Raw genomic sequence first — 12,574 nt, 5'->3', positions numbered from 1 at the left:
AAAAAAATGAAATTCAACCAAAAGATTCCTTCCATAGTCCTTAGCAGAACCTCAAAATTTTACTGGCTACTTGCCTTTCAAAGTCAAGATATCTAGGTTTGCAATTCTTAGTTTCTGCTTGAAAACAATAGAATGTCAACGTGAGGTACTGTACGTGCGATCTACAAAAATCTGTAATCTTAAATATTTGGTGGTCTTACCAAAGACCATGGAAGAAATCTTTGAGCTCTCTTTTACTTTTTATCTGGTTATTCCTTCATCATAGCATTGATTGTAATCAGTTTGATTTTCTAAGAGCGAGCGATTGTTTGGCAGGATACCCAGCTGGCACACAACGTTGTTTCAACGTTCATCTAACGTTATATGGACGTTGTGAACGTTATATAAACGTTGAAACAACGTTGTTTGCCAATTGGGTAAGCAAACAGTATTTTAACTGTGTACTCTAAGGTCCCGAATAAACGTCCCAAACTGGTTATAAATGTTAAAAAAAAAATTCAGCTATCACAAGCTGAATTGCTCTAAATAGCCTGTCTTTAGCTTATAATTTATACCTCGCTTACCTTATTTACTTATTACGTTACTGCGTAGAAAATAGCCTGTGCCGTCTAGTTAAAATTAAAGGTTTTGTTTTAATTGAAAGGTCTGATGATGCTGATGTAGTAAAAACAAGTGCGACAAGATTAGAAAAAAGGTTTTGAAAAAATGAAAATACATTGAATAAAAAAGCATTCCTCAAACTGATACTCTTTCGAATGTTTTTATGTCTACAATAAATAGAACGTTTTCTATCTTACTATCAAAACATTCGATTGTAAATTTGCTCGAAATCAAATTTGCTATTTTTTTGTTTACAAAAGCAATAGAATGTAAGGTCATATCTCGAAACAACTTTCGATCTTTCATTTGTTTGCAGGATATTGTTGCGTAAAAAAGTAGCTTTAATTTATCTGACTCAGCATGAAGACACTGCCTAAAATAAGCTCCTTTTATTCCCGTAGAAAACCTTTAATCTTTCTTTTTCCCAACCAACAAACGCAGGTCACCGTTCCCGTCACAACGCAAGTGGAAATCGACGCTAAACATCATCCGTATGTTTTGGGTCCTAACGGAGCTAACATTCGTAAAATCCAACAAGCCACTGGTGCCAGGTACCGTACAACTTTTATTCAACGCCCTTCAAAGTGACGATAGGACCATTCCATCAAAAATCCATACAGGGGGTGGACGAACCTTTTTAAGTCAAAAAAAAAGTCTCTTGGTAATCTGTCGATACCCACCCCCTTGATTGCAAGATTAAAACAAAACAACCCTTGGAAAGATTCTTTACATATGTTAAAGTAACGATTGACTAACTAAAATGGGCTTTTCCAGAAAAATTTTTTACCCCCACTGTTGAGGATATTGATTTTTCGAAGTAACGAACCCCCTGGATATCCTACTTTATTAGCAAAGACCCCCTGGATATCCACTCTTAAAAATATGCTCAACTCTTTGGATATTCTCTCTTATAAAGATGCTTACCCCCTAGATATCGTATTTTTTACTTGATGGATATCCGCTCCCTTGTACCCCCTGGATATGTTGGATCCACTTTTAAACAAAAATCGTTACCCCCCTGGATATCCGATATCCTCAACATGGGGGGGGCACGGACTATTTCTGGAAAAGCCCAACCAGTCTTTGACCCCCTGGAAATTTTAGATTAACATTTTACCCCCTGGAATTCCTATATTGGAATACCACCCCCTGGAAATGTTCGTCCACCCCCAATATGGATATAAGATAGAATGGCCCATTGACGGCCATTTGTTTTCTGTCATGAAACTTGCTACATCTGACTCTCTCTAATTCGATACTCAAAGGGGGGAGCAAGAATTATCTTCGAATTAGAGAAAGATTCACATTAGAGAAAGTAATTTATATCACCCTGCAACCAAGGAACTACTATTCTAGTTCGCATTACAGAAAGATTCGAAAAATAGAATTTGAATTAGAAAGAGTTGACTTTATTGTCTTTATTGAAGGGAAGATTTGCTTAAAAAAAACTGTGCAAAAATATACTTAATTTTTTCAGATGCTATTCTGTTCAAGCTTCAATATTGAATCTTTTGAATGGTTTTTTATGCGTCAAACTTTTTCTGAATATCTTCGAGTTATGGGCAATTTCTTTGAAGGGGTAATAAGCTGTGATTTTTGTCATTTAAGTTTAAAATGCACATGCACGTAAAATTTTACTTCAGACCTTACAGAAAATCGTTCGTAAGGCTGTCTCTTGGGAATTTTCCCGACATTATGTAGAGTTTTTGTTGATTAAGAGGGTCTTACGTGACTTTTCCTTCCGTTCAAAACTTTTTGAACGTAAGCAACTCTACATAAGACCTTAAAACACTACGTAAGCTTAGGGAACTTCCCCACCTTTCAAGGTCTTCAATAAAGTTGTGAAAAAAGCTTCAGAGCAAAACCTGTAAGAATATTTTCCAAACTCTTCAAAATTCTTTTTCGTTTTTTTCACAAAAAAAACAACAAAAAAAACAGCAGCAAAAATCTCAAACTGATTTTGTAAGACATGTTTCAATTAAAAGATAGCCAAAAAAATTATTTCTTCTTTTTTTACACAGCATTCGCTTCCCTGATCCAAACGATCCGAACATTCGAAAAAGTACTGTCACTATCACCGGAACCATCGAATCTGCCGTCACCGCAAAAGTTTATTTACTGGTGAGAAACCTTATTTGATAATAAGTTCCTTATTTTGTGATCATGGTGCAAAGAAGACACCGAAACGTCAAGAAATGAATAGTTTTCACTTTTTTTATCAAATTTATCTGGCCCAGCAAGAAATTTTTTCAAGAAACCTTATTTGGCGCCCGATGCAGAAATTGTTCTTCTGACACGATAATGCTCTGAAGGTTGAGAGAGTTTTGCAATATCTGGAAGGTTTAGATTACGGAATTTCACTAGTCCGCGTTAAGGGGAGGCCAAAACCCCAGCCCCGTTTTTCAGGGGATTATTGGATCCTAGCAAAAAATATAAGGGCTGTTTTTCCTGACGGCGTCAAGAGGAGGCCGGAACCCCAGCCCTAGTTTTCGGGAATTATTATCGGGCTCTACAAAAGAAACTTATGCTTACGCGCAAGGGCTGTTTTCTCAAACCGCGTGAAGGGGAGTCGTGAACCCCAGCCCTCGTTTTCAGAGATTATCAGATCCTACAAAAAAATATAATGGGCCTTTCCAACAGCTTCCCAAAGTTTGACTAAAAAGAGCTTCTAAAAAAAATGTTTCTGTTCCATTTTTAGCAATATCTTCCGCTGATCCTGATGTTTGATGTCCGTGACGGAGAGAGCGATCATCTGCTTGAACAAAGTAAGTAGAATGCCCGGGGGGACTCATATGATCAGGCCTATGTCATGTGCCGCGCCTAAGGGTGGGGTTTTACAGCATCCCAATATGCACTGTAAGGGTGTGTTTCTGTGAGATTGCACTGCAAGGGTCGAATTTTAAAACAAATTCAAAATAATTGTTAAAAAGAAAGATTTTTACTTCTCATTTGTTTGAAAAAGTTTCGATTGTCTGATGATTACAGCTGACATGAATAATTTTCTCATTTTTTCTTTGAAACAGAAAATTTCCCAAGCTTTTCTTCCACGCAAATTTACAGCTGAGAAATATAGTGCACTATAAGGGTTGGGTAAATCAAGAGAAAATGCACTGAAAGGGTACTTTTCAGCCATATTGAACTGCATTGTAAGGGTACGATGTTGAAAAGCAGATTTTGTGCGGCCCATACCGTCGTTTCGAAATCTTTATTTCAAAATTTTTTGTCATTGTCATGAGTAACTTAAATTGGGCAGTCTGATCTAGGTGGTAAGTTACTTGGAGCTAATAGCAGATGTGGCGTTTAGCCAAAATTAAAATTATAAGATCGAAATTTAATTTAAATTTCATTTTCAATGATCAATTTCGAAGGTTTTTCGTCTAACTTTTTAACAGTATTATCTCGATGTACTTGTGTTAAATTGATTTCTGAAGCGGCTTTCTTAAGGCTTTGGGACACGAGAAAAATTTTTCGCGTTGGTGGGATGCAACACGCTCTACCCCACCAACACAAGAAAAAAACGTGTGTCTCATGGTTCCTTTTTTTGTTTCATGGGACAAAAGTGAGGGAAATTACCAAAAGACAAGTTGATTTTGTCCCTGGGACAAAAGTGAGATATCACTTTTATTGGTAGAAAGAAAAATGGGGTGGAGACACGAGAAAGCGTTTCAGGTTTGTGGGATGGAGCATGTTGTATTGCACCAACGCGAAAAAAACTTCTCGTGTCCCCAAGCCTTTTATGCGATTAATTTTATATACCTATGTTTTTGTATGATTTAGACACGTTGAACCAATTGATGGCAAATTACGATGTTCAGATTACGGTCAAACCGAAACCGAGACAGTACTGCAAGGTGAGAGGTCTAATTGATGAACTATAACTTTGCCCCTTCTTTATAGTAACAGAAGTTAGCAGTTTTGAAACAAAAGTGTTCTTGTTGAGTTCAAAGAATGCAATGACTGACCCTATCCCCACCATGGATATTTGCATCCTTTGCCATGAGCGGTACAACCCTATGGGCACGCAACGTCGTATGGACATTCAATGGACGGCTTTAAGACCTTTGGGCGTCCTAGAAACGTACATTAGACGTCCAAAAGACGTTTGTGCCCATTGGGAATAGTCATCAAGAGTACTAAAAGCAAAAGGGGAAAAAGTAATATAAATACAGTATTGAGAAAATAATATAAACACTTGAGAAATCCCTTAAGAACTATTTGGCACAGCCTCTGCAGGCTGTTTTTTTACAGACCAAAATGGTTGCTTTTGTTGTATTGTTTTATGGAAAAAAACAGAAAAATCTTTGGTTTTTTGTCCGAATCTTTGTAATTTTCAACATCGTCGTAAATCGGATCCGCGTAAATTCCCCCGTCAATTTCATCCTCAAAGTTCATTTCCGGTCGGCGTTCGCTTTTATCCTTCATTGGGTTACTCTCGGCAACCAAACACATAGCCAAATTAGCGGCGAAAATCATGATTGTTGTTGACTTCATGCTAAAAATATGAGAGATATCTGTCAACCTTTTTCTTAAATAACGTTATAATTATAAAATTATCATCAACCCATCATTTTTGTAATGAAATTTGACTGAAAGCACCAATTCGTTTAAATGAGTCTTATTCATGTATTTACCAGGGGTCTACCTTAATTAAGCATACCTCTATCTCAACACGTGGTTTTTTGTCACTCTCTTGGAACGGTACACAACTCCTTAAAGGTTTTATTTTTAAATTAGTGTACCCGTTTCATACCAGACACATATTTCATATCAGGACAGTGTCTTCCTATTATTATATTATGCTGGTATAAGCAAAAAAATGACAGACATTGTGGTGTGCTGAGACACTTAAGAGGTTCTACACCTGCGAGGACATCTGTTCTCCCGTGTAGTTCGAGTGTCGTGGTATACACCATGGCTCGGCAGCTCGCATCTGCAGGGTTGCAATTTCTGCTTGCGCTGTGATTCCATCTCCATCGTGGGTAGGAGACTCTATCTAAGCAAAAAAAAAATTTTTTATCTTTTCCCTTTTCTGGCTAATCTTGCTCCACATTCGTGTCAATTCAACGTGAAAAAAGCTTGTGAATTAAAATTGATGGTAATCAAACGATATCACTCTTATACAACTTTTCGACCGTAGCCGCCAATTGGCGCGCGGGCATTTTTTTGTCCGCTTTATCCCACTAAAACCGTCTAAGTCCTATAACACGATAGAAAAAGGTGTCAAAAAAGGATTGGATCGAGTTTAGGGGATAATTAAATACAGTTGACGCTCTCTAATTCGATTTTCAAGGGGAATCGGATTTTCATCGAATACGGGAGCGTATCGAATAGTAGGAAGTCTCCCCAATCCGATAAACACGAGGTAAATATCGAATTATAGAGCTGAGAAAGAAAAATATAAGCGAGACTCGATTGGTTTGAACGCGAATCAGGACAAATGTCTTCCTGAAAACCTAAGTTCTTCGGAAGAAAACTTTCGATATTTGCCTGTTTTGAAAAGCTTTGAGGAATCGAATTTCGAAATTATAATTCAAACGCAAAAGAATTGAAAATTTGAATTTCGAACTCCGTCCTAAAGGCCTTTTTACACGCTAGAAATCGAATAAGAGAGCGAAAAACCTTCAAGGGACTTCAAATTTTCATCGAAAACGGGAGCCTATCGAATAATAGAATGTCGAATAGTAGAGCGTAATTTATGAGAGTTTCTTAAGCAAATTTGACGGTGACTTTCAATTTGATCGAAAACGGGAACTTATCGAATAGTAGAACGTCGAATTAGAGAGCGTCCACTGTAATTAAGTGGCACGCGCCTGCCCGCGCGACTACGTTCGAAAATGTGTATACATTAAAAACAAAACCTTTAATTATACTTTCCTGCTTCTTTGTTTTCAGTCCATCATTGTGAAAGGCCACGAGAAGAACGCTTTAAACATATACAAAACACGTATGCATCTCATTGGGGAAGATCCAAACAACATGCCACATTTATTGACACCTCTCGCCACACTCGTTCTTCCTTCGCAAGCAGCAAACACACAAATGCCAATGTACAACGGTAAGGATTATATATTGCCTAGCTTTGAAAAGACATCAAAGTCGACCATAATTATGTAGGCAATAACTTGAGAGCTAACACACAAATGCCAATGTACAACGGTAAGAGGTATATATTGCCTAGCTTTGATAAGACATCAAAGTCGACCATAATTATGTAGGCAATAACTTGAGAGTTAACACATAAATGCCAATGTACAATGGTGAGGGTTATTTTCAATACCTTTGAAAAGAGGTTAAAAACATCATAGTCGACAATAATTATGTAGGCAATAACTTGAGAGCTGACACACAAATGCAATGTACAATGGTGAGGGTTATTTTCAATACCTAGCTTTGAAAATAGTTTGAAAACCTTTGAAAAGAGGTTAAAAACATCATAGTCGACAATAATTATGTAGGCAATAACTTGAGAGCTGACACACAAGCGCAATGTACCATGGCGAGGGTTATTTTCAATGCCTAGCTTTGAAAATAGTTTGTAATACATCAGAGTCGACCATAATTATGTAGGCAATAACTAAGAACTAACACACAAATACCAATGTACAACGGTAAGGATTATTTTCAATACCTAGCTTTGAAAATAGTTTGTAATACATCAGAGTCGACCATAATTATGTAGGCAATAACTAAGAACTAACACACAAATACCAATGTACAACGGTAAGGATTATTTTCAATACCTAGCTTTGAAAATAGTTTGTAATACATCAGAGTCGACCATAGTGATTTAGGCAATAACTAAGAACTAACATACAAATACCAAAATATACAATTGTAAGGGTTATATATAATGCGTCTCCCTTAATATGACACATTTATTGGATCAGGTCGGGTTAACGTGGTACATGGGTATAACCCGGACAGTGAAAGCGACTGTCCCGCTTTGCGCCCAACAACAATTTTACTGACCAAAAGATTTCCGTCACTTTCGACTGTCCCGCGTCACACCCAAAACGACTTTTTTCGACTGTCCCGCTTCGTACCCAAGACGATAATTGTCGACTGTCCCGCTTCGTACCCAAATCCGAATTATGCCACACCCTTCCACTGTCCCGCTTCGCACCCAAATCGGAATTATGCCACACCCTTCCACTGTCCTGCTTCGTACCCAAATAAGAATTGAGCCACACCCTTTCACTGTCCCGCTTCGTACCCAAATCCGAATTATGCCACACCCTTCCACTGTCCCGCTTCGTACCCAAATAAGAATTGAGCCACACCCTTTCACTGTCCCGATTCGTACCCAAATCCGAATTATGCCACACCCTTCCACTGTCCCACTTCGTACCCAAATCGGAATTATGCCACACCCTTCCACTGTCCCGCTTCGTACCCAAATCCGAATTACGCCACACCCTTCCACTGTCCCGCTTCGTACCCAAATCCGAATTATGCCACACCCTTCCACTGTCCCGCTTCGTACCCAAATCCGAATTACGCCACACCCTTCCACTGTCCCGCTTCGTACCCAAATCGGAATTACGCCACACCCTTCCACTGTCCAGCTTCGTACCCAAATTAGAATTGAGCCACACCCTTCCACTGTCCCGCTTCGTACCCAAATTAGAATTGGGCCACACCCTTCCACTGTCCCGTTTCGTACCCAAATAAGAATTGAGCCACACCCTTTCATTGTCCCGCTTCGTACCCAAATCTGAATTATGCCACACCCTTCCACTGTCCCGCTTCGTACCCAAATAAGAATTAAGCCACACCCTTCCACTGTCCCGCTTCGTACCCAAAGTTGAATTACGCCACACCCTTCTATGGTCCCGCTTCGTACCCAAATTGGAATTGTGCCACACCCCTCCACTGTCCCGCTTCGTACCCAAATAAGAATTACGCCACACCCTTCCACTGTCCCGCTTCGTACCCAAAGTTGAATTACGCCGCACCCTTCCACTTTCCTGCTTCGTACCCAAAGTGGAATTATGCCACACCCTTCCACTGTCCCGCTTCGTAGCCAAAGTGGAATTATGCCACACCCTTCCACTGTCCCGCTTCGTACCCAAAGTTGAATTACGCCACACCCTTCCACTGTCCCGCTTCGTACCCAAATTGGAATTGTGCCACACCCCTCCACTGTCCCGCTTCGTACCCAAATAAGAATTACGCCACACCCTTCCACTGTCCCGCTTCGTACCCAAAGTTGAATTACGCTGCACCCTTCCACTGTCCTGCTTCGTACCCAAAGTGGAATTATGCCACACCCTTCCACTGTCCCACTTCGTACCCAAAGTTGAATTACGCCACACCCTTCCACTGTCCCGCTTCGTACCCAAATTGGAATTGTGCCACACCCCTCCACTGTCCCGCTTCGTACCCAAATAAGAATACGCCACACCCTTCCACTGTCCCGCTTCGTACCCAAAGTGGAATTACGCTGCACCCTTCCACTGTCCTGCTTCGTACCCAAAGTGGAATTATGCCGCACCCTTCCACTGTCCTGCTTCGTACCCAAAGTGGAATTATGCCACACCCTTGGCCTTTCACTGTCCCGCTTGGTATCAATTGAATAATAAAAAAAAAAACTTTCGTTTGTGTGAAAACCACGCGGGTCAAGCGTATAGAAAGGGAAATAAGTGGCTTCATTTCCCACCCAGGAGTCTCGTGTCTAGCTTTTTGAGCTTGTAATTTAATGGGTTTCGTAACCGAAGAATCCTGCTTTGATAGAGTAAGACATTTTCAAATCACAAGACCTTTCTCTTATAGTCAAAACACATCCTGTCAACTATTTGGCCTTTTCTCAACGCCAAGAAAACTCAAGTCAATGTGCAAATAGGTTACACGCTTTTTTTTATAAGAGTGGTGTAAATCCATTTCATCGTGGATATTCTTAGTTTTTTTGGGAAAATCATCCTAAAATATTCTTACAGCATTCTTATGGTGGGATCCTACTTCAGACTAGATTTAACATTTAGTACAAACGTGTAAAGCATATAATGGCATTTTTGTGAAAGGAGCGAGCCTTACTTTAGGGTAATTGACAATTTTTAATTGAAAATGCTCTAAAAATGGCATTCTTAGCCTGAGTAGCAAAATTCCATGATGGTGATATTCTTAGCATTATTCTTAATTTCTTGGCCATTTTTAGCATGGACATTCTTATAAAGTGTATTCTTATAAAAAAGCGTTTTTATTGACAGAAATCAAAGTTGAAGCCTTCAACTAAATGAAGTAAAATCCCGAAGGGCTAAAAGGGAATTTCCTACGTAGGATTTGAAGCTGCTAAATCCTACATAAATTGTGCGGCCTTAGTTGGCTCGTCTTGTTTTCATACAAATTCCAGGATGAAAGTTACATTTTTTTGCTATATTTAAAAAAATATACCACTCGAAAACAAAGAAAACGCTAAATTCAATCCGTCGTCAAAAACACATTGCTTTCATTGTTTTAACCTGCGAGCATCTATGGAGTTTTTGATAACTTTTGAAATTTTTATCCAATAGATCTTTTCATAAAATACGTCACAAACATCTTTTGCCCCGTTTTGAATTTATTGCCCAGCGGATTTTATTACAACTACTTTCTATTCATAAAAAATCATTTAATGTCTCAAGGAATATGATCATCATGGAAACACAAGGAATACGAGGCAAGTGATGTTCGTGACGTAATTAATGAAAAGGTCTATTGACTTTAAATCATGTAAGTGTGCACGAAATATGAATTGGCATCTCAACCTCGTCCCGGTGTATTTCATCCTTTATTTACGTTACTGATATACGCCAGAGAATATTATTATCTAGCGCCGCGCCATCAGTAAGGGCCAGTAAGCATCAAAAAGCCGTTAATACGCAGGGAACGAGTTTGTTGGCATCTTTGGTAAAAATTCTACCGTCATTGATTGCCATTGTCACCTGATGACGTCGTCATTCTTGAAAATACCGAAAGTATTCTCTAACTTGTTTCATTTTATTTTTTTTGCTCGAATTTTGTAAGGTAGTTCCAAATGACATGTTTTTTTCTGGGCAAAAGATCAATTTTTTGCCACCTGTTGATATCGTGTATTTTACAGAACGGCCCAAATATGTCCTTTTTGCTTAAATCAGCCCTAGGATACTGCAATGACTGATTAGTAAATGTTATTGACTTATTATTTTGACAAGTGTTAGGTATTGATAGTACACATTTGCGGTCAAATTTCAGCAAAATCAGACGAGTGGTGTTGGTGTCGGTGCTGAGATTGAGTATATTTCAGGTAGGATACGGACCGATCTGTAAAATTTTGCACACTGTCTTAGATGGTCAATGACTAGGAAGAATTTCAAGTCAAAAGCTCCAGTATTTCCTGAGTTCCAGCAGGCGATGAACGTGTATTTTACAGATCGCTCTGCAAAGTGCCAAATACTCACGGGAACGAATATATTTTGTTATTGATCTCTTTTCTTCGACAAATCACCCTTCAGCGGAAAAAGTCAACCAGTCGAAACATGGTTTCAGTCAAGTTTACATTCTGGTCTGTAAAATACCAACCAGACAGCCCCTCCAAAGAAAAATAAATGCTTACCTAGTAAAAAAGTGAGAAGATGTTCGAGCTTTAAGTCGAAGGGCTATGCAAACAGTTAATAATTACTAATTTTAGTGTTGGAGATAGCACAGGACCATTTTAGAAATCTAAACTAGAATTTACAGTAATCTACATTAATTTAGCTGGGTAACGTTACATTGCCCTTCCAAATGAGTGCGCAATGAGTTCCCCGATTTTATTGACCATTCTCTGACGTGGATTTTGATCACGTGATCAAAGATGATGGGCAAAAAAATATCAACCTCAAAATTCAAAACAAGCCAGCTTACACACCAGGGTGATAATCAACTGACATTGATGGGGGTTTTTTGACGGAGTTTACGACTAGCTGATTCACCTATCTATGAACTGAATGGAACACGGAAGAAGCAGGGTCTCCTCAAAGAAAATTGTAAGCAAATTGATCCCAGGTCATAAATGAAGATATCTTAAGTGTAATATTGATTCTCAACTTCAGTTGAGCTAGAAAATGAGAAACTCCTTTCCCTGAGAAAAAACCTTGGGGCAGCCTTGAGACTTGAAAAACGATCAGATTTGGCTGAAATTTGGCACACTTGTTCCTTGGGTGAATATCTGGGTTTTTTTCATTCTTATAAAAAAAGATTTTTGGGATCTTGGCACTAGCTTTTTTGTTTGGTTTGCTAAAATTTGGCCTTTGAATAATTTAAGCTACTGAAGTTTAACTGAGTGCGTTGCGCATTTTACTCCTTGCATATTTACTCATACAGGGTTCCCAGCAGCTCCCCAGAATAATTTTCCCTGACTTTTGCTTTAAAATCCACCCTTTTCCCTGACATAAGTGTTGAAAAAGGGTAGTTTTTCCATGACTCAAGATGAAAAGAGAGCAAATTTTTCGTGTTGTAGTAAAAAGATTATCGCGCTCTTCAAAAATAACCCGGTAAGCTTTACAACAGTCAAAGTGTGCTGATTTTAGTGGGATCATTTGGAGGACCCACCATGGTTGGGTCCGACAAGAAAAAATTTGAAAAATGGAGATTCAAAGAATGGCTGAAAACCATCAAATTCAAGGCATTCGGGGAAAAAAGTTCCCTGACTTTTCCCTGACTTTTGAGAAATTTTACAAAAATTCCCTGACTTTTCCAGGTTTTCCCTGACTTTCTCTCAAAACAACCCATTTTCCAGGTTTTCCCGGTTTTCCCTGACCGCTGGGAACCCTGTCATAGCCGCCTCAGTAACCTTCTTCGTGTAAAAAACCGCGGAGTACGTTTTGTTAACTGTTAGCAGTTTTTTTGTGCGTTTTTCAGGTCTTTGCGGTGGAGCGCAGAGCTATTTTAAACCTTTTGAGAAATTGGAAATTGGTCCTCTTTGAATTTTATCGAAAGTCTCAGTCGGGTTGTGGCCTCCATTATGCTTTAAATGCCT

At 39.0% G+C, this 12,574-nt stretch overlaps 1 protein-coding gene across 3 annotated transcripts in view; it reads left to right on the top strand.

Moving 5' to 3' along the window:
• Positions 1-12,574, top strand: part of LOC136812842 (protein bicaudal C homolog 1-B-like) — a 55,595-nt gene that overhangs the window by 24,925 nt on the left and 18,096 nt on the right. For all 3 annotated transcript variants that reach the window (XM_067069367.1, XM_067069366.1, XM_067069368.1), the window contains 5 exons: positions 1,042-1,151; positions 2,622-2,721; positions 3,299-3,365; positions 4,378-4,451; positions 6,493-6,655. In XM_067069367.1, coding sequence (XP_066925468.1) covers positions 1,042-1,151; positions 2,622-2,721; positions 3,299-3,365; positions 4,378-4,451; positions 6,493-6,655 — 514 coding nt within the window. The remainder of the gene's footprint in view (positions 1-1,041; positions 1,152-2,621; positions 2,722-3,298; positions 3,366-4,377; positions 4,452-6,492; positions 6,656-12,574) is intronic.

The sequence above is a fragment of the Clytia hemisphaerica genome, unplaced genomic scaffold (assembly GCF_902728285.1).
Source record: "Clytia hemisphaerica strain Z4C2 unplaced genomic scaffold, Clytia hemisphaerica genome assembly, whole genome shotgun sequence".
In the NCBI taxonomy this organism is placed as follows: domain Eukaryota; kingdom Metazoa; phylum Cnidaria; class Hydrozoa; order Leptothecata; family Clytiidae; genus Clytia; species Clytia hemisphaerica.
The sequence above is the reverse complement of the archived record's forward strand: the minus strand, read 5'-3'. Positions and strand labels throughout refer to the sequence as shown.